The following is a 22440-nucleotide window of genomic DNA, read 5'->3' as shown; positions in this document are numbered from 1 at the left end:
AGCAGTTACGGCAGAAAGTGTGAAATAAAAGAGTGCCAGGGAGGTAAACTAGGAGGGAGATATGACAGGCCTGCTAGACAAACTCCAGCAGCAGATACTGAGTGCCATTGAAGGAAGGAAACTAACTGTCAGATATTTAATTTGTGATACTTTTAATAGTATGGAAAGGAAAGGCGGGTATCATCTGTTTTTTCTGCCTCAGGTGCCAACATGTCTCAGGCTGGCCTGGTCTCCCAAGATAGAAGCCTCGGAGAGAAAATTAGCACAAGAGTGTCAAAAAACCCTGCTGTCAAAAGTGAGCATTAAACAACAATAACCAATCGTGCCCATGGCACTGAGTGGAACTCTTATTTTAGAGAGGGCAAGAAGGCCTGCGAAGGGGATCAACAGGTCCAAGTTAAAAGATTCAGTGCTTAGCAAAAGTATATTCAGAGGCTGAAAAGGGAAGGAAGATCCACTGAAGATGATCAAGAGGGAAAAATGGAATGGATGGCTACACTACAGAATATGACAGCAGCACAATATTGGAGGAAAACTCTGCCAGGCAACACTTGGGAAATGAAAAATCAAAGAAACGGTGGAGTGTGTGTGTGTGTAGATCTAGCCATACTGTTCCCCAAAATGGAAGGGAAGTCACCAGAAAAGAAAAATTCCCTGATGCAAGCAAATAGGAGTAGCTGGCCTAGAAGGGTTTATGACCAAGTCTGTCCACCGCCAGGACAGACAAGGCAAAGCAGAAGATTATTTTAGACATTTCTGCCCTGCCCGTCTATTGAAACAGCACTCACGACAGCTTACAAATCTGAAAATTAAAACAAGGGACCCCATTATGATCCAAACTGTAACATGTTCACTTCTGCCACCCTCAGCCAAGCTTCACCTACTCAAACAAGTCAACAAGTGCTCTGTAGCACGGAGCAACACTGCCTCCTCTCTCCACTGCCATTTTTGGTGCCAAAGCCTCTTCCCATGCTCACCTCTACAATGCCGAGCCGACACATGTGCTGTGATGGGTGCAAGCCCACCCGAGCTGCTTGAATTTCAATCCTGAACACAAAACAAGCTCAGGAGAAAGTGGGCTGAAAACAATGGATAATTGAAGTTCTGCCAAGCAAAACGTGAGGGAGCGGAGCCACCGCCAGCCTGCAGATCGTAAATGGGGCAGGCCTATCACAGAAAGCCAGGAAGATGCCAGATCCCAGCTGTGGAATTCTCCCTCCTGCCCCAGAGCTCGACGTCCTTCTGGAAGTCAGCAGAACTTAAGAGGAAGGCAGGGAGCTTTTCCTGTTGGCAGCAGAGGATAGGACTCGCAATAATGGGCTTATATTGCGGGCAGAAAGGTACCAGCTGGGTAATAGGACAAAAAAAACATTACAGTAAGAGTAGTTCAGTGGAATCAGCTGCCTAGGGAGGGGGTGAGCTCCTCTTCACTGACAGTCTTTAAGCAGAGGCTGGACAAACACTTGTCAGGAATGCTCTAGGCTGATCCTACATTAAGCAGGGGATTGGACTAGATGGCCTGTATGGCCCCTTCCAACTCTATGATTCTATAACTAGTCTGCTTTGGCAGGAGTGGGGGCCAGGGCAGACTTAGATGAGCCCAGCTGTGAATGAGGCTGCTGACTGTCCTGGAAGGACTTTGAGCAGACAGCCCAAACTTGTCCTTGTTATTTACTTCAATTCTTCTTTCAATTTGGGAATGCACATGTGGAATTTTGTCCCTGACGTCATGCTAGCTTTTGAAAGTGCTCAGGAAGCAGCACGAAGCTTCTCTGCTTCTGAGCACCTCTGACCCCAGTGAGGTCAGAGGCGAGCACCCGACACATCTCTCACTTACCATTTTCATCATAAAAGTCTTTGCCAGGTTAAAAGGATATCCTGGAAAGTACATTCGTGGACTCCTGCTGCTGTTGGTTTGGTTTGTATTTTGATATGCAAATAGAGTGGGCTCATAGTGGTTCACAAGTATGCACAGGGCATTGCAATACACATATAACTAGTAGCAGCTTAAAATAAATATTCCATCCACCACAGCAGTATAAAACCAGCAAAAAAACCTCTTGAGTAAAAATGCCTTACAGGCTCTCCTAAGCATAGGCAGGGAAAAAACAATCCTTGTTTCTACTGGCAGCCCATTGCAGAGCAAAAGAACCACTGGAAAAATCCTGGAATGGGTTAACACAGAATAACCCTCCCTAAAAGAAGGGACCATATAATGAATGGAACTGGAATACAGATTCATGCAGAGAAAGGCAGTCCCTCAAAAATCCCAGTCCACAGAGTGCTTTACAGGTCAAAGCCAGCACCTTTATTTGAGCCCTGAAACATAACAGTAGCCAGTGCAGATATTCTAAGACAGGTATAATGTAACAAAACTGAGGCATCTTATTCAAAAGCACAGCCTCTGCATTTTGAACGGATTGAAGTTTCCAGGTTGTCTTTAAGTTCAGCTCCACATAAAGCGCATTACAGTAATCCAGCCTTGAGTAGTGGAGGCTAGATCAGCCGAATCTAGAAACGGAGTTAATCTACACACTAGATGTAACTGCTAAAATTTTCACCAATACAGTCACTTGGCCTGTCCATCAACAAAGTCATTTTCAGCAACACACCCAGACGCAATGCCTACGATGCCAATGAGTTACTTCATCCAAGGTTTGCAAAACATGAAGCTGCCTTATACTGAATCAGAACCTTGGTCCATCAAAGTCAGTATTGTCTACTCAGACCAGCAGCGGCTCTCCAGGGTCTCAGGTAGAGGTCTTTCACATCACCTACTCACCTGGTCCCTTTAACTGGAGATGCCGGGGATTGAACCCGAGACCTTCTGCATGCTAAAGCAGATGCTCTACCACTGAGCCACGGCCCCTCCCCAACATAACTTGCTCTCCAGACTATCAGGTTTTCTGACCAGAGTTGTACTTTAAAATAATATTTTTTTAAAGCCCATCGAAATTCAATAGTCATATATAATAAAGACACAAAAGGAACACATCCACTGAAATATACTCTAATATTTCTGCCTAAGCCCCATCAAGTGAACTGTACAAATTACAAAATTTAATAGAAGGAAGCCAATTTAAACTATATTTTTTCCCACATATACTTGTGAGCTTATCTATTAACATTACCTGCCCGATTCTTCAGAGTCAATCCTTTCCCTCTGGAATAACCTGCCTTCCCACACCTGCACTGTTATCCTTTTTGCTGAATTTCTGACTTAACTGGATTCAGCTTCAAGTTTGTTCATCCTTAGCCACCTGACCAGAGCATCCAGGCAGCAGCCTGAAACTGTACATTGGACAGAGCATTTGGGAAAGGAACATGAAAACAGCATTAAACAGACCATATGCTAGGCTGAGGGAAACCTTCCTTAGCACAACTGCAAGAAAAAGTAGTAGCCAGAATCTTTGTGCTGTCTTACCAGGAGAAACAATGTCCTTAAACAAGGTATTTCTGTGTTATACTCACATCTTAACTTGTCCAGAATTTTCCCACCACACATGGTGGCCAACATTGCTTTTATGGAAAACACCGTCAACTTCCCGTGGCCCTCACTGTGAAACAAAGGCCACAATTACTGCACAGAGTTTCTAATTACTGAAGAAACAACAGTGGCACGCACTAATGCAGGCCAGCAATATTTAACTCAAGGGGGTGGATCCCACCAGCTTTTTTGTTGATGAAAAAGGGAGGGTCCCCTGTGGTGGGACCAGCATGGACAAACGCCATGTGAGACAGGGGCTGTATTAAGAAGGGGAGTTGGGAGAATTTGAGTGGGAAGCTCATGGGATCCACCCCACTGTTTTCAGCCTTTATGTGCTCCTGCAGCCACCTCCAAAATATGAGCGGTTCCAAATGCCATTTTCCACTCTGAAGAAGAATGTTAGCCAGCTGCTTACACCAGCTGTCCGAACTCAGCACCCTATGGAGAATCCATTTATGATGGGGCAGAACCTCAGCATTGATGCCAAAATGTGATAAGATTGTCTATAAAGATTGTCCCATGCTTCATTTTTACTGGAGGCATGCACACCAAGAAGCCGCGAATGGGCTTCCCTGTACGTATACACATCATACGTGAGAATAACTGACAGTCTACATATCATTTGCACAGTTTCCTACATCAAAGAGCTATCTATGTAGGAAATCTGTTGTGCTGGGCTCTCAGAAAAACCCAGATAAAAGACACTGGCTTATCCTACTACTCCACTCAGTTAAGTTTGAAGCCTTCCTCCAATGGAAGAGCCACTTAAACTGGAAGAAAGGCTCCTTAGGTTGGAGGAAGGTTTCAGACGTAGCTGGATGGAGCAGTAGGATGCAAGCTGTTACCATTTCCTTAGTGTGCACAGGAAACAGAAAGAGCCAAGGTGCATATGAGTATAAGGTAGGCAAAGAGCTTCTACGCTACACTAAGACTGAGCCCTAACGTTCCTGGTTCAAAACTCACCTCTGCTACAAACTCACTATGTTGCTTTAAGGAACCCACCCTATCTCAGGATCCACACTGAACATACTATGGAAATGCTACAGACTATTTGAGGTAAACTCACAGAGAATTAGAGAGTTCCTGAATTCCAGAAAAAGCACCACTGATATACACACACACACACACACACATATTCATTCTGTCATGCAGGGACAATGCTTCAACAAGCCGCTCAGTCAGAAATCAAATGTGGACAGAATTAAGCATGCATGAAGAAAGCTTTAATATAACTACAGTGACAGTGGGAAAGGCAGCTACAGGGATCAGCAATAAGCAGCAACTCATGAGTCAGGCTTGTCAATCATTCTTGCCCTCCAAGACACCAGTTTGGCAATTACAGCTCCTTGTGTGACACAGGGCTTAAATTATCTTACCAAAATGCAAATTCCCAAATTCTGTGAAGTTTCCCTGAACTCTAGCTGCACGAGGCCCAGCCTCTACTCCCCCACAAGCCATTCTCGATTCAGAACAGAAAGCGCACCAGGCATTGCTCACATGAGCTTACTAGCAAATCGTAAGCTCCAGATGGCACGCAAGTAGTTGGGGCTGCACCCAAGGCTCTGCCTTCCCTCCTCCTCTGATGAGGGTTTCACTTGGCAGAAGAGGCGTGTGAATCATCGTGCCCTTTTGTGAGAAGCAGCAGCTCGGCCAGGTCTCCAAAAGGCACTGGGCTACAGGGGCTACTAAGGGAAAGAGTTCCTATGTGGTCACTGGGATCACGTCACCTGAGACCAGTGAAGGCACAGACTGAAGGTGAATGCACACAGACTAATCCAGGCGGAGAGCCTTGGAGCAATCACATTCTGAGCAGTCACAGCCTTTGAAAGACATATCCAGGTCAAAGAAGTGAGCAGGGGGAACATGGTTAGTTCAGGCCTGTAGGACAAACTGAATGTTTTCTGTGTTACCCTCTCCATGAATTTTGCAGTACGAGTAGGTTTATGCAAACACACCCCTCTCTGAAGACGAAGAGCTGGTTTTTATATGCCGATATTCTCTACCTTTTAAGGCGAATCAAACCGGCTTACAATTGCCTTCCCTTCCCCTCCCCACAACAGACGCCTTGTGAGGTAGGTGAGGCTGAGAGAGTTCTGAGAGAGCTGTGACTAGCCCAAGGTCACCCAGCTGGCTTCATGTGTAGGAGTGGGGAAACCAACTCAGTTCACCAGATTAGAGTCTGCTGCTCCTAACCACTACACCACACTAGGCTCTCTGGAGAGCCAATGTGGTGCAGTTGTAAGACTGGGACTTGCGGAGCCATCCAAATTCAGTGGGTGACCTTGGGATTTCATTCTCAGCATAACCTACCACATAGGGCTGCTGTGAGGATAAAACAGAGAAGATGCAGGTCATTCTAAACTCTTCAGAGGAAGGTCAGGATCAAAATTTAACAGAACTTGGCTCCCGCCTCGCCACCCTTGGAATCCAGGGAATTGCATTTTAATAGTTCTCCTTTCTCCAGGGGCGGGGAGAAAGGGTGGTGCTAGGGGAGACAGCATCGGCCAGGTACCCTCTTGAATGTGGGGTACCGCAGGGGTTGATCCTTTCCCCAATGCTGTTTAATGTCTATAAGGGCCCCCTTGCCCAACTGGTTAGGAGCTTTTGGCTGGGTTGTCACCGATATGCTGATGACACACAGCTCTACCAGTTGATGGACAACCAGGTGGGATATACGAGCCCGGACCTGGCCAGGTGTCTGGATGCTGTGGCGAAGTGGTAGAGACACAGTTGGCTGAAACTGGATCCAGCTAAGATGGGGGTCCTGTGGCGGGGTCGGACCAGAATGGGACTGGGGTGACAGCTCCCAACAGCTGGCAGGGTACAACTAATGTCATCTCCTTCTGTCAAGAATGCCGGTGTTAAGCTAGATGCCTCCCTTTCTATGGAAAGACAGGTTTCCATCGTCGGACAGCCTTCTAGCATCTACAGCAAGTTTGGCAACTAGCCCCCTACCTGCCCCACTCTGACTCGCCACAGTGATCCATGCAACAGCCACAGCCAGGCTTGATTACTGTGACTCGCCACAGTGATCCATGCAACAGCCACCGCCAGGCTTGATTACTGTGACTCGCTCTGTGCAGAGCTGTCTGGAGGCTGCTTCAGAAGCTCCAGTTAGTCCAAGATGCAGCTGCCCAGGTCTTTACGAGGACACTTTGGAGGGTACATATTACACCAGTACTCTGCCAGCTGCACTGGCTCCAGATTGGCTTCTGGATCAAATTCAAGGTGCTGGTGTTAACCTGTACAGCCTCTCCCATTTTGTCCCCCCAAGGAGCCTATGTTTCAGTGTGCAAAACCTCCTGATGGTCCCTTGCCCAAAGTCAGCCTGGCTATCCTTTTCGGCTGTGGCCCCTGCCTGGTGGAACTCTCTGCCTGTGGAAACTCAGGGCCCTGCGGGATCTCTCCCAGTTCCGCGAGGCCTGTAAGACAGAGTTGTTCCGCTAGGCTTATGGTTGAGGACAGCAACAGTTATTTTTCCTTCTCTATTTATAATCTGGGACTGGCTGTAGTTTTAAACTGTATGTTATTGCATTTATAAAAGTGCATTTTATTATATTTGCTTACAGTGTTTTTAAATGGTTCTTATTATATTTATTGTGTTTTTATTGTAAACCGAAAGGGATTTTATTAATTGTTGATAGCTGCTCTAAACCCAGCTTTGTGGTGGGAGGGTGGGATATAAATGGAAATACATAAATACTGGGCAGGAGAGGGAGAGGGAGACTTTGGACTTGCATTTCTCTATTATAAAGCTTTTTACTTTCCCCAAGTGTTCAAAACAGGGTCATTAAACACTCTCAGTGATCTTCAAAAATAACCCTGAAAGTTGGTTCTTGTAGGTTATCCGGGCTGTGTAACCGTGGTCTTGGAATTTTCTTTCCTGACGTTTCGCCAGCAACTGTGGCAGGCATCTTCAGAGTAGTAACACTGAAGGACAGTGTCTCTCAGTGTCAAGGGTGTAGGAAGAGTAATATATAGTCAGAAAGGGGTTGGATTTGAGCTGAGTACTGTCCTGCAAAAGTAATGTGCTAATCATTGTCCTGTAAGTATCAAGATAATGTGCTAATGAGGGTATGGTATGTTAATATGGAACCAATGAATGAAATCAGAAGGGCCATTAAACCAAACAAAAATCAGAAAACTCAGGAAAAACAGTCTCCCATAGGAAAGGTATTCTTGCCATTTATTAAAGGAGTCACTGATAGGATGGAGAAACTTTTGAAAAAACATAACCTACAAACAGTGTTTAAACCCACCAAGAAAATACAACAAATGCTACGATCAGCAAAAGACAAAAGAGACCCCCTCACCTCTGCAGGAGTATATCGTATACCTTGCAGCTGTGGAGAAGTTTACATCGGGACCACAAAACGCAGCATACAAACAAGGATAAAAGAACATGAAAGATACTGCAGACTTGGCCAACCTGAGAAATCAGCAGTGGCTGAACATGGACTGACACAAACAGGACACAGGGTCTTATTCCAAGACACTGAAAGACTGGACAATTCTACCAACTATTTTGTCAGATTGCACAGAGAAGCCATTGAAATTCATAAACATCAGCACAACTTTAACAGAAAAGAGGAGAGTTTAAGAATGAATAAGGCTTGGCTTCCTGTTCTGAAAACCTCCAGACTAACAAAGACAACATTCAACAATAGCCATGCAGATTAGCTTTGGATTACACACATTAACAGATCACTTCAGGTTACAATGGTTCCATATTAACATACCATACCCTCATTAGCACATTATCTTGATACTTACAGGACAATGATTAGCACATTACTTTTGCAGGACAGTACTCAGCTCAAACCAACCCCTTTCTGACTATATATTACTCTTCCTACACCCTTGACACTGAGAGACACTGTCCTTCAGTGTTACTACTCTGAAGATGCCTGCCACAATTGCTGGCGAAACGTCAGGAAAGAAAATTCCAAGACCACGGTTACACAGCCCGGATAACCTACAAGAACCAATGAACTCTGACCGTGAAAGCCTTCGACAATATTTTTAACCCTGAAAGGTTGGTGTTATTATTCTCCCCCTCCCCCACCACCCCAGGAATGAATTCACAAGCTGCGTCACAGTTTGTTCTCTTCACCATTATACTACACAGATGTCTCAAAACTGCCACCCCAATGCCATGTGGCAAATTATCACTGAAACCTAACATGGAAGTCTGTCTAGAAGGGGGAAAAAGTCATCTCAGTGGGTGCACTTAATGTAGCTCTTTGGATTCCACCCTGATACTGAGCTGTTGCAAAATTAAGAATTAGTTTTGTGTGTGTGCTTTGCAAGAAGAAATTTTGGTTTTTTTGGGGGGGGGGTTGATATTGAGATTAGTTACACTTGGCACGAAAGACATAGAAGCTCAGCTCTAGGAACGCCAGAAGCTTTTGCACATGCTGCCTGTGTGTTTTCAAATACGCTTCTGTCATCACAAAAGCTATGGAAGCGCATGTGTTGATTCCACAAGAACATCATCCACTATGCCCTCCCATTCAGAAGACAACAGTCTTGCTCTTTTCAGCCCTGGGCTCTCATACGCAGCGGGACGCTACAAATGGGCTACTGGAAGAGCCTCCCAAGACCCTTCCAATCTATACATCTCAATAACTGACATTTCCACACATCTCCCTGAACACTGTTATGCTGACACAAGTTGCTCTTCCCTAACTGGACCTACTTGCCAAGTTTTCTGCCTCCTGGAAGCTGATCACGAACAGCTTCAGCCCTCAAGTGCAGTCTCACCCGTTTTGTCATTCATAAATGACCCGCCGACACTCTGTACAGTACTCTATTGCCTTCCATCCTGTTAGCTGCCCACTTGGCTTTCGTTTCCTGTATCACACTTGATTTTGTCTTTTGCTTGCCCAGCACAAGCGGCATTGCCTGGTCTAATGTAAGAAGAGCCCTGCAGGATTACACCGGTAGAGCGGCATCCCATCACCCACAGCAGCCAACCAGTTACTCCAGAGGGCCAACAACAGGGCCTACAGGCTGAGTCCATCCTCAATGTTGCCTCCTGGCACTGGGATTCAGAGGTTTGCTGCCTCTGAATGTGGAGATTCCCTTTAGCCACCGGCTAGTATCCACTCCTTGAGTGTAATTTTAAGGTGTTTCAATCTCCTCCCAGATTTGCATCAACATGGACTCTAGTCAGTACGCTGTCCATTCCTCCATTTGGATTGACAAAATAAATGTTGAACAACACTGATGCCCTGCAGAAACCCATTAATTTACTTAAAACAATAATATTTTGCCTCTCCCTCTGCCCCCCCCCCCGCAAAAAAAGTGGCCCAAGGAATCTTCGACGCCCTATTTGGCTGAGCACTGTCACTTCCAGGGTTTTTTATAGCACCTGCAATAAGCGCCAAACTGTAACAACAGTGACACGGCACATTCTTGCTGCCTCTTTTTAGCTACTCCTTACATACAAAGCAACCAGCACAGCTCATGAGCCAACACGGTGGCCTGTATCTGTAGCCTGAAGAAACAAGACACAAAGGGGAGACAAGCATCTTGCTCAAGCAAGATTTTAAGGCTGGAACAAGGGCGTGCCTCCTATGCCATCTGCTTCAGTGCAGGCATTTAAGACCTCAGGCTCCTGGCACAGGCAACCTCCGCTCAGAAGCAATGCAGACTACTTCAAGAGAAGGGAAAAAACAACAACTGAGGCAGTTACTAGCCTGTCATATGCTGCTATCATGAAGTTGAGGAGAAGGCTGATGGATTGCTCCACGCTGATCTGATGAGTAGAAGGAAGGCGCTTATTCAGCTGGAAGTAGATGGATGAAATTATGGTTTCCAGTCGAGACACATTGATCTCTGTGTTGTGATCCAGTGTATTAAGGCCATTGTCTCGGAAGGCTTCGATCATGTTCCAGATGTCCACAAGGTGAACTGGAAAGGAAAAGGAAAGGCAAGCTTTACTACTAAATGGTCACCGTTTCAGCTTCAAGTGTTTGCTCTGCGAATTATACATAGCATCAATGACCTGAACGTTCCTCCTATAGAAACAGCCTCATCTTGTCTAGCTAGCAACCTGGAGTGAACTTTGCAGCTCAGCATGCTACAGTGGCACTACAGTAGTGGTCAAAATACAGCACCTTTTTTTTGAGCATTTCTTGTTGCAACTCTTTAACTTGGTACTGTTTAGGGCACACAGCCAATGCTTGTGGCTGTCTGTCTGGATTTGGATGCAGATCCCAGGCGGCAAGGAGATGGGAAAGGGCCCAGGAAGGGAGCGGTACCTACCCTGCAAGCTGATCATCCAAACCATCCCTGGATGAGCACAAAATGAGGGCAATTCTACCCCTCCCCCCAGAGGCCTGTCTCCCATTTCAAGTTCACTAGACACCGGCAATGAGGGAGGCAAAACTCCTCTGTGTTCATTTTGTGAACAGTGATGATGCACTGTAGCACTTTGGAGGAGGGGTGAAGCGTATTTTCACCAGGAAGCAAAACAACACAACACATCAAACAAATAAATGAAAGAATTAAAAAACCAGGCCAGGCAGAAACCAGGTACTGGCCTTATATATAAAGGTAGTATCATTTCTGGACTCAATTGCCAGATTCTACCTTCTCCTCTGCCCCATGCACACATTTTTCTAACAAAATGAACTGTTTCCCTTTATTAGATGCTGCTGTACTGCTGTTTATGTGCAGTACAGCAAACTGTGAGACATAACAGTCTCAGTGCAAAAATACAAACCAAAGCCCTTCAAGAAGCAACCAATCCTCCTTTCTTTGTGACAGGGAAGGGGGAAACTCTCCAGCGGCACAGGAAAAGAGTGCAGTCAGTTTGTACAACCTCACAACCCCCCTTTACCCTTCCAGCTTTCCCCCCCCCCCCTTCATCAACGGACTGTTCCCCAAAACCAAAGGGCTTTTCTTTTGGCTAGGCGAAATACTCTCCCCCTTTCCTGTTCCGGTTGGTAGATGCCAAGGATTACCCTACTCCCGTGTTGGCGAACCTATGGCACGCGTGCCCGACTCGGCATCCGTAGCCCTCTCTGCCGGCAAGCGGGTAAGTGGCTCGGGACGGGACCGAAAGTCCAGACGGGCGAGGCAGCGACGGATGGAAGAGAGCAAGCCCGCTTCCCGAGGGACGGGGCGAGGAACCGGCAAGCCGACAGCCGGGAGAAGACGGAGCGCAGAGACGCGGCGGGGTGCGGCGGCACGCCGCCGCGTCTCTGCGCTCCGTCTTCTCCCGGCTGTCGGCTTGCCGGTTCCTCGCCCCGTCCCTCGGGAAGCGGGCTTGCTCTCTCTCCACCTCTTCCATTCGTCTCTGCCTCGCCCGTCTGGACTTTCGGTCCCGTCCCGAGCCACTTACCCGCACATGCCAGCAGAGGAGGCTCCATCCCCACCAAAAGTCGACCACGAAGCCTCTCCTCACCGCCCCATTTCGGGTTTATTCCCCCCCCCCACAAGAGAGGTGGTGTGTGAGGTAAAGCGCCACCCTCCCCCTCCCCTCACAGCCCGGCCAGGTTTTGAATGCCCGCTCGAGGGCCGGCAGCGCCAAGGCGGGCGGTGAGGAGGAGGTTGGGGCCCGGGGGGGGGGGAAAGCAATGTTTGATTCAAAACTCTGCATGGGGGGTTATTGGCCATTTATGAATGGGAGGTTTTGCATTGGATTTGCCATTCAGATGCACATTTTCCCCATCCAGATCCTCAGAACTCAACAATAATCCTGCAGAGTTTTTTTCCAGACGGAACCCTCTGAATCTAGAGCAGGTTTTTCTTCATATATTTGCCTTAGGGTTGCCAGGTGTCTCTCCCCCAATCATTTACCTCTTTTCCTGATGGTTCAGTTACAAATATAAAGTTTCACTTTGAAGAAGAGTTGGTTTTTATATGCCGACTTTCTCTACCACTTAAGGAAGAATCAAAGTGGCTTTCAATCACCTTCCCCTCCCCACAACAAATACCCTGGCCATTTATGCATGGTCAGTTTTGATGTTCGCTAAAAGCTCTTTTTTAAAATGTGATTTTAAAACTGCCTATTCACGGTCTCGAAGCAAAAGGAGAAATTCCATCCCTCCCACTCGCCTGCTCCTTTGTTCCTGTTTGCATAGCCATTAGCATGTGCATAGCTAACCCGCCACTGTTATTTTGCATGGTTCCTTCAGGGGGATTCTTCAGGTTAAATTGCCGTGTTGGCACTTTGCGATATATAAGTGGGTTTTGGGTTGCAGTTTGGGCACTCAATCTCTAAAAGGTTTGCCATCACTGCCCTACTCAGATAGGTATGCAAAAGTGGGTCTGGAGCAACTGAAACATTATCCCACGTTTTCTTTGATTGTGTGCTGACGCCTTCGAGAGATCTGTGGATACAGTCAGTGACAGCTTCCAAGGTTTCCCTCGTTTCTACGTCTTCCCTGCTAGCTGATACTAACCCTGGTGCATTACTTTGGCTGGGGTTAAACTCCTGGCAGCTGTGGCTTCTACGTGAGGATGGACATAGAGGATAGTATTTGTAAGACTGGTTCTGTCCAAGACTGTGGGGTCATCATGTTTTTAAACAAAGAAATTACAAACAAGTAAGCAATTTCCAGGTGGGGGGAAGTGAGGGAGAAGGGGGAAGAGACAGACAGGTCAGCCATATGACAAGGAATGTACTTCTCCAAGGACACATTTTTTCCACCTGCTTTTTCATACAAATACTTATAGTTCCATTTGGAAGAGAATAAAGGTCTTCAGGCCTTCTGGAGCTGGAACTCTCTTTTAATCCTAACCTGTGACAAGGAACCAACTCCTCAACTTTTGATGTGTCTAATCGATCATTCCTGGGTAAGGTAATTGAGAGAGTGGCCTAGCCATGGGATGGAGATGGCACTGGTCACCCTCACAGACCATCCCCAGAGGCAGCTGGATCAAGGCAGGTCAGCGCTGCTGGTACTATTAGACCTTACAGCAGCATTTGACACGGTCGACTATGATCTGTTGACCCACCACCTCACCGTCACTGGAATACGTGGAGCAGCCCTTCAATGGCTGCTCTCGTTTCTCCAAGATCAGACACAGAGGGCAGTGCTAGAGGAGAGGGTCTCCCCATGTCACCCCTTGGTGTGTGGGGTCCCCCAGGGGGCAATCCTCTCCCCGGTGTTATTTAACATCTACATGCACTCCCTTGCCCAGCTGGAGTTTCAGGCTGGGTTGTCACCAGTATGCTGATGACACCCAGCCAGGTGCCATCTCAGATACTTTGGCCACGTGTCTGGAGGCCATGGTGCGATGGCTGAAGCAAATCCAGCTGAAACTAAACTCTTCGAAGACAGAAGTCCTGTGGCTGGGCCAGGGGGACAGAGATAGGGCATCTGCTCCCAACTCTTGACGGGGTGCAACTGACATCTGTGCCAGCCATTAAGGGTCTGGGTGTGACTCCTTATCTATGGAGGTGCAGGTCACAAATGTAGCCAGAGTGGCATTCTTCCATCTTCGTGGAAGAAAGAAGAGGGGAATAAAAGGGGAATAAAACCCAACCTAAAAACAGAAGCTGGGTACCCAAGGTTGGGCGGAAAAACAAATAAATAAATAAATACACACACACACACACGCACACACTGAAAATATAATTTATTAGAAGTGCTAAAGGTTAAAATTATTTAAAAGCATTAAAATAGCACGATGGCATTTTGTGAGGTTGATAACTGTAACCACATACCAAACGTGTTTCGGCATATAGGGCCTTCATCAGTGGTTAATTAAAACCCTTGTTAAGACTGCACACATTTACAGAAATAAATACATATACAAACAGTTCAAACCCAACCAGGCATGTGCATAGGTTGTAAAATCTATTCCCAATTACTCAAACATCTGGTCAGATAGGTTCTAGTTTTAATACTGATTAGTATATGTCTCTCATATACTATGTGTGCAGGTATCAACCTAGTAAAGCAGTCTCACCCAGACCTAGCTACAGTGATCCATGCAATGGTCACCTCTAGACTGGACTACTGCAACTCGCTCTATGCAGGGCTGCTTTTAAGACTCCTCTGGAAACTTCAGCTGGTCCAGAATGCAGCAGTGAGGGTCCTTACACGGATCCCATGGCAAGCACATATCCAACCCCTGCTCCACCAGCTGCACTGGCTCCAAGTTGAGCACCAGATCAGGTTTAAGGTTTTGGTATTGACCTTCAAAGCCCTAAACAGTCTGGGACCATTGTACCTACAGGACCGTCTCTCCCGATACACCCCTCAAAGAACTTTACATTCAGCTAACAACCTATTAGCATCTATTAGTGAAGTATCCGGATGTCCTCAACCAGGGTTAGAGCTTTTTCGGCTCTGGCCCCTGCCTGGTGGAACTCTGTGTCTAATGAGACCCAGGCCCTGCGGGATTTAGTTCAATTCCCCAGGGCCTGCAAGATAGAGATGTTCCACCAGGCTTACGGCTGAGGGCAGCGATGGTTCCATCACAGCTGGTCCCACCTTGTTCCCTCCCCTGACGGCTTCACTATCAGCACTGGTATCAAGAGCGCCACTTGTATTTTTGGTTTTAACTGTTAAATCTTATGATATTATAGATTTTATTGTATAGCTTTTTTTGTATTTTATGTATGGTATTTTAATTGAGATAACTTGAACGATGTGACATGATGTGAGCCGTCCTGAGCCCAGCTGAGGCTGGGATAGGGCAGGATACAAATCCAATAAAATAAATAATAATAATAAAATTTATATATATTCATATGCACATACCTTCACTTGACCTATACCCCACTGCCCTGGTTTTGTAACGGATACTTCCTTCTCTTTGCCAGCCTACCACATTCTACATGCTTTTTCTGTCTTTTTAAAATAAGTTACACAAACTTGTTGTGTGCCATATAATCCAGTTCTTGTGCATCCAACGCACACCAAGCTTTCCCTGTGTCTTGACTTCACTTTATAAGTCACATGTCCCCTTTGTCCCAAGTGTATGCCTTTATTTATTTCGCTGATACCCAGCCTTTCTCCCCAGTGGGACCCCAAAGCAGCCTCCTTTGTTCTCCTCTCTTCTATTGTAGGTTATGCTAAGAGAAGGTGAAGAAGTGAGCTTCCATGGCAGAGTGGACATCCAATCCTGGGTCTCCCAAGTCCAGGTCTGACACTGTAACCAATACAGCACCAATACAGAACTCCCCATTTCCTATTTTTCTTCTGTTGCTTGAACTCTAAGTATAAATTTAGCTGCTTGGGTGGATACTCTGCATCTGACAAGATGAGTTCTGACTCATGAAAGCTTATGTTGAAACTCTACAGTGCCACTGGAGTCGTTTGATTTTGTTTCACATTAGCCTCTGCTTTTATGCAGACCTGCCCCCTTGAAGAATTTCTCCTCCATCTCAAACATTCCTATTCACTGTCATATACTTTGTAACACACACGCATGCACAGGACTACATTTTAATCTCCTATCATAGGAGATTAATTTGAGCAGGGTGCACATCATCATGTAAAGAATGCAGCATGCATGTCTCATCTAACCTAGCCATCTAACCTAGTGGAGCAAATTCTCCTGACTTACAAAACATCAGCCCGCTGCAAATCATATGCAGTGGGGTGGATCCTACCCCTATCTTACCAACCCACCAAGCAAAGTCCAAAGCCTTTCTCCCACAAAACAGCCATGTAAACTGGAGGAAAGCTCCTTAGGGCAGGAGGAAGGCTCCTTGGAGGATGGTTGGAGCCTCTCCAATACACTTAAATGATGCCCCTTGTTACTGTTTCCCAGAATCTCAGCACAACTTGTGTATTGAATGAAGGTTCTGCAAATGAGGAGCAACCAAAGGGGTGGCTCAGAAAACCAAGAAGAATCTGAAGAGAACAGTCTTGCACCTTCCTTGTGGATTCTCCAGCAGTAGGAACAGAAGGTGAACTGGAGCCTGCTCCCTCGTGCACTCACCTCAGTATGCCATCTCCTGCCCCCTGCCCCAGTCTTTCCCCACTTTGTTCGCTTCCCCCCCCCCCCATCAATAAGCGCAACTACTCACTGGAACATATGCCAAGCTGAGGTCGGATGGAAATTAAGGGGAGGAGGAACAGCCAAGATGGTAAGACCTTTGTGCAGAAGGAACACACCAGGTTCCTTGTTCCTCTGCCACCCCCACCACTCCCACCGCTCTTGGCAGGAATGGCAAGCTCTTATTCCCCTATAACAAAACGTGTGGATACTCTGCATGGACTGATGCTGCTGAAATACAGCTAAATACATTTATTTTCCCTCTGCAAAATAATATGGAATCCATAACTGCGCTGCTTTGTTTTGGATACAAATATCACTCTGCACAGAAGGCCTGCCTCAATGAGCTTTGAGAGACAGAGAACACTTGCATATAATGTTGCCTTGCACCACGTCAAACCACTAGTTGATGTAGCTTAATACTGTCGACTTACGACGACCATCAGTGGCTCTCCAGGGTCTCAAGCAGAGAAACATCTTCCCCAACACCTGTGATCTTTTAATTACAGATCAGAAATTGAACCTGGGACCTTCTGTACAGAGGGAGAACCTGGATTTGCTTCACAGCCTCACCGAAAGAGTCCATTAAAGTGCTCCTTCTCCCAAAAGGAAAAAAATAATTAACAGAGAAAATAGAAGTCCTTGCTTTTCTCTGGTTGCCTGGATCAAGTGAACTGATATTTGACTAACAGTCCACAGATACTTGATCAAAACAGCAAGTGAAGGGGGCAAAGTTGCCATCTTTAAGGGCTACCACTCCCATGATGGTGGCATTTACAGCATTCAGCTCCCTTCCAGAGCACTGCATTGGGCAGTTTTGGCAGTGGAAGTCTGTGAGAAATGGAGACGTTCAAGGAATTTACATGAGCCACCAGAGTAGATGTACAGCTGCATCATTAGATCCTGTAATGTTCAACACAGCATTCAAAACAAGTAACAGGCGACTTTAGTTTTCCCAGGGTTTTGATGATGTTTAATCCTGTTTGGCTGTTAATGCCCTTTCCTTCTGCTATTCTCACTTTCGTTTTTATACTCCTGTGGATTTTATTGCTGCTGTTATTTGGTTCTCTCGGTTGGAATTTTATGCTGGGGGGGCTGTATGTTAATTATGTTTTTATTGGATGTTTAATGGTGTAAGTCACCTGAAGAACAATGGCAGGGAACAGCGTAAAAGTCTAGCAAACAATGAGCAAAGTGTGGGAAGGCACTGCACAACTTGTTTTGACTATTGATGCAAAGTTCATGATCCATATAGAGCACACTGTTAAGGTCACTGTGAGCTGTTGCATTCCAGGCGTGAAAAGCACCTTCCTAGCTATAAGACTTCTTCAATAGCCAATTGTATTAAATTGTTGTTTTAGAGTTTAAACGTCCTTCGTGAAGTCTCAATTGCATGTTCCCGACAGCCAGCACCAGGAGATAAATAAATGGAATCTTTCCCTTAACGGCAGGAAAGCTTTATACCTATTTATACATATTACCCTTTTGTTCTGTTAACTACTCATGCACTGCCAGACACCAGTTTTTTCTCCCTCATCTCTATAAGATGCATTTCTCACTGTCTTCTCCTGTGGGCCATTGTAACTTCAGAGCTAGAAACATACTTCAGTCTCCAAGGAGCTGACTGAACAAACTATTTCCCCTCAGCTCCCCTTTGCTCCATGATGGAAAGTTTCCCATAGAAAATTATTAACTGTTTCTACCGTCAGTGGCCTCTGCTAGAAAGAGTTGCTGATTCACATCGTTGTGAGAGTATTCAGAAAGCTTCGAACCTACTGTGATTTTCTAGAAGCACAGGCAAGGGAGGTTCAACTGGTCTGCCTTTGAACATCTTTACCCGATGCTCTGATTGGTGAATCTGTACTACAGAAATCTCCCCCCCCCCACCTCAGTTCTTGACTTTTGAGAGGTATAGAGGGCAGTCAGACCATTCAGAGGTTACTGGAAGGTTCTATTTACCTTGTCCAAAGAAATGTCTTCTGTCCCTCTCCGCACAAAAAGTGTGGAGGCTCCTCTTGCCTAAATCAGAATGGGTTCCAAAGGTGGTGGCAGCACATCCGAATTTGAAGATGGCAGGAAAGGCTCAAGATTGGGTCAAGGTGGCCCCAAGTTCTCCACAATGCCCCCTCTTAGCCTCAGGGGGGCTTCCACACTTCCCAGAGTACACAACAGTGCTTAGGATGGAACAATTAGCAAAACAGATAAAAATATTCCTAATTTTGTACTTTCACTTCAAGACTATATCCACATTTTCCCAAGTTATTCTCACAGTGAACCAAACCAGTGTGAATCAGAGGGGTCCACATGGTAAATAGCTATGACACGGGCATTTTCCAAACTGCTTGCGGAACAGTAGTTTCTTACTTACGATTACACCTTTTTTGCACAAATCTCAGTTTACAGGCAGTCCGATATGTTGACAGTCGGATGACATCAAAATTCTGGGCCCCTATAAGCCAGGAAAAAAGTGATCTTAACAATACATTCCCATTTTTTCTAACAGTTTTATTGTGGAAAAAGGCTTTATACTTAGGTGAGGGATTATGATGGAATTTCTCCACATAAAACACAACTTTTCATACAGAAAAAATGACAGGCCAAGGACCAGTTCCAGCCTAGCCTTCTCCCCAGCAGGCCAGCTGCTATGTGGAGGGAATTATTTCTGTACGGAGAAGCATTCCTTCTGTACAAAGATTCCTTCACACAGCATTGGTCAGAAATGATGTGGTCCCAACTCAGCTTTATCACATCAGTGAGAATTAGGCCTCTGCTTTCCTCTACTTAAAGCTATGATATTTACTTGTGACTTTCAGCTGAGAGCAAAGGGAAGAGACAATTTCTCCTTCATTTTCACTCCTTTCCCCCATATAACTTAGTTTGAATTGCTGAACTTGATTCATTAGAAATCAGCCAACCAGAGGGTTTTATTATATTTCTCTGCATTATGAGGTTTTCTGCAGGTATGCGGCAACTAAAGACAGGCAAGATTCTCCTAGCCAGTCCTACCTAAAGGTTTCAAAATGTGCAAGAAAGCTGCTGTCAAAAGTCTCCTGGCAGTACTGAAATCCAGACTCAAGAAGATTTTTTTGCTGCCAACTTCTTAACACATTAACATTTATGCAAGGAAAGCAGTTAAACTTGAATTTACGGCCCAGGCAGATATCCCCCACTTTTCTCAGGTTAAGGCTTGTTTTAAAATCAGGATTAATATAATGACAGGTATGCTGATGGTGCTTTAAAAAACACTAAGACAGTTAAGGGCTGAATTACATTTCAAATTGAATGCAGGCACTTACAGGAGAACTTAGGAGCCCCGTAGTGCAGAGTGCTAAGCTGCAGTACTGCAGTCAAAGCTCTGCTCACAACCTGAATTTGATCCCGACGGAAGTTGGGTTCAAGTAACTGGCTCAAGGCTGACTCAGCCGTCCATCCTTCCAAGGTCAGTAAAATGAGTAACCAGCTTGCTAGGGGCAAGTTGTAGATGGCTGAGGAAGGAATTGGCAAGCCACCTCGTAAACATAGTCTGTCTAGTAAACGTCGGGATGTGACGTCACCTCATGGGTCAGTATTGACCCGGTGCTTGCACATGGGACCACCTTTACCTTTTTACTTGCAGGGCACCCTGCCCAAGAGCAGAGGGTTGGACAAGGTAACTTAGAGAGCCAATGTGGTATAGCAGTCAGCATGTCAGATTAGGAGAGCCAGATTCAAATCCTCACTCTGAATACGAAGCTTACTGGGATGCCCTTGGGCCAGTCACTCTCTCAACCTAATTTACCTCACAGGATTGTTGCAAGGATAAAATGGAGGAGGGGAAAACAATGCACATCACCCTAAGCTCCTCTGAAGGAGAGTGGGATAAAAATGTACTGAATAAGCAACCTTACATGGACCTCCTATTTCCACAGGTTATCAATATTTAAGAACACTAAAACGTTGCAAGGAATCCCTCCCCTCCTCTCTACCCAACTCCAACTCTCTGCCTTTACTCTTTCCACTGGCATTGCCCCAACCTCCTTCTTTGCTGCTCGCTATATATCTCCAGCAGGCATATTCCCAAATAGTCCAAGAAAAAAGGGGGACTAAATTAATAAACATATGAAGCTACTTATTCTGGATCAAACTCTTGGTCCACCAGACTCTGTATTGCTGCCTCCAATTGGCAGCAGCTCTCCAGGTCCTCAGGCAAAGAAAGAGCTCTCCCAGCTTCTGCTGAGAACCTTTGACTGGAAATGCGACAGAAGAAGAAGAATCCCTTCCCCACAACAGACACTGGCTGAAAGAACTTTAAGAGCTGTCACTAGCCCAAGCTGGCTTCATGTGTAGGAATGGGGAAACAAATCTAGTTCACCAGATTAGCCTCCACTGCTCATGTGGAGGAGTGGGGAATCAAACCCAGTTCTCCAGATCAGAGTCCACCACTCCAAACCACCATTCTTAACCACTACACCACGCTACACCCAGATTGATCCTGGGACTTCTGCATGCAAAGTGGGTACTCTGCCACTGAACCACAACCTCCTTGCAAGCCAGTGCCTGAAGGAGCTAAGCAGGATAATTGGCCAGGACAGAAGCGGCCACTCTGAGCACTGGTAGATGGGACAGGAGACTGAGCCCACAAAAGCAGCACCAGAGCAGCCATTCACATCTGAATTAAAGTACCTCTACCAAAGGGTCTCATCAGTTGGAGGGAATACCACATGAACAAGGAAAAACGTGAAAGGAGGTCAGTGCTGGAGAAAACGTGAGAACTTGAAGTTTTATTTTAAGAGATTTCAACCCCTGGTGTTTTTATCTTATGATGTTCATCATCTCCTGGGAGAAACAAGATCTGGTAACATTCTTTTTTGAAAGGCTATAGTACATTCTTTTGTAAAGCTGTAAGCTTAACAGCGCCCACTTACTCATTTCCATGAACAGCTGTCTCTTCTCTGCCATTGTCCTCCTCCTTTTTCCACTCTCCTCAATCATCCTAAAGATACAAAGTTAGGGTTTCAGCTCCATGTTATCCTCTAACAAAAAAATCATATTTATGCACCAAGTAGTTCTGCTTTTAGTCTGTTCCAGCAAGTCTCATAAGAACATAAGAAGGCCCTGCTGGATCAGACCACAGGTCTCATAAGAAGGCCCTGCTGGATCAGACCACAGGAAATAGCTATTACAAGTCTCACAGGAAATAGCTAATACAAAACCACTAAGCAAACATGAACTATGAAGATAGTATTGATAGTTTGACAACTGGAGTATGTTGAGCAGAAAGCAGATGACAGCAGTTTAAATAAATTGCCACTCCTTTGTTTTTTTATAGATCCAGGTACAGGTGTGGGGAGGGGAGAAAAGAAGAGTAGTAATATCCTGCAAATGAGACTGTAATGAATGAAATGACTAAAGCCCTGTGAGCCCCTCCGAAGTTCCTCCCAGCTTGCATTTGCAAGCCACTCTACTTCCAGTGTTGGGGACTGCATAATATTGATGTTGCTGTTTATTTAAAATATTTATATACCTGCCTTTCTCTTGAGAACCTCAAGTCCCAAGGCAGGTAACAATATGAAAAGAACTGGGTAAAAGTAGACATTGAAACAGATATACAATGCATTAAATCCATGTTAAGAAGCAACCTAGAAACAACTAATGCTCCACTAGGAGATATTCCCTCTGTTGCTCAGGCTGCCCCAAAAGCTCTTCGGAATGACTCTTGTCACACAGCCTCACTGGAAAGACAGGAAGGCAGAATCCCCTGACCTTTTTCTGGGTTGCTGTTCCACAGATGCCGGGACAGGCACTGAAAAAAGCCACTGCCATGTTAGCTGTCAGAAACCACCACTAAAACTTCTGGAAAAGCAGTCTCTATACTGCTGTACTAAAGGTTTTTGTTTTTTTTAAAAAAGCAAGCTTCCTCCTATGCTGCTAAAGGGGGACATAAGCTGTCAGGGGAAAAGAGGTGATGGCTATAGCCAACAGCCCGCCCCACCCACCCCCAGTCATGC

General features: G+C 45.8%; 1 protein-coding gene across 10 annotated transcripts in view; it reads right to left on the bottom strand.

Moving 5' to 3' along the window:
* The window catches only part of DTNB (dystrobrevin beta), a 157707-nt gene that overhangs the window by 123225 nt on the left and 12042 nt on the right, over positions 1-22440 (bottom strand). For all 10 annotated transcript variants that reach the window (XR_008933415.1, XR_008933416.1, XM_056853920.1 and 7 more), the window contains exons 2-5: positions 21358-21425; positions 18822-18902; positions 10185-10402; positions 3472-3553 (exon numbers count right to left, since the gene is read on the bottom strand). Coding sequence is in view for 8 of the 10 variants with exons in the window: in XM_056853920.1 (XP_056709898.1) it covers positions 3472-3553; positions 10185-10402; positions 18822-18902; positions 21358-21424 (448 nt within the window). In the remaining 2 variants the exon portion in view is untranslated. The remainder of the gene's footprint in view (positions 1-3471; positions 3554-10184; positions 10403-18821; positions 18903-21357; positions 21426-22440) is intronic.

This window comes from Euleptes europaea, chromosome 7, assembly GCF_029931775.1.
Source record: "Euleptes europaea isolate rEulEur1 chromosome 7, rEulEur1.hap1, whole genome shotgun sequence".
In the NCBI taxonomy this organism is placed as follows: domain Eukaryota; kingdom Metazoa; phylum Chordata; class Lepidosauria; order Squamata; family Sphaerodactylidae; genus Euleptes; species Euleptes europaea.
The sequence above is the reverse complement of the archived record's forward strand: the minus strand, read 5'-3'. Positions and strand labels throughout refer to the sequence as shown.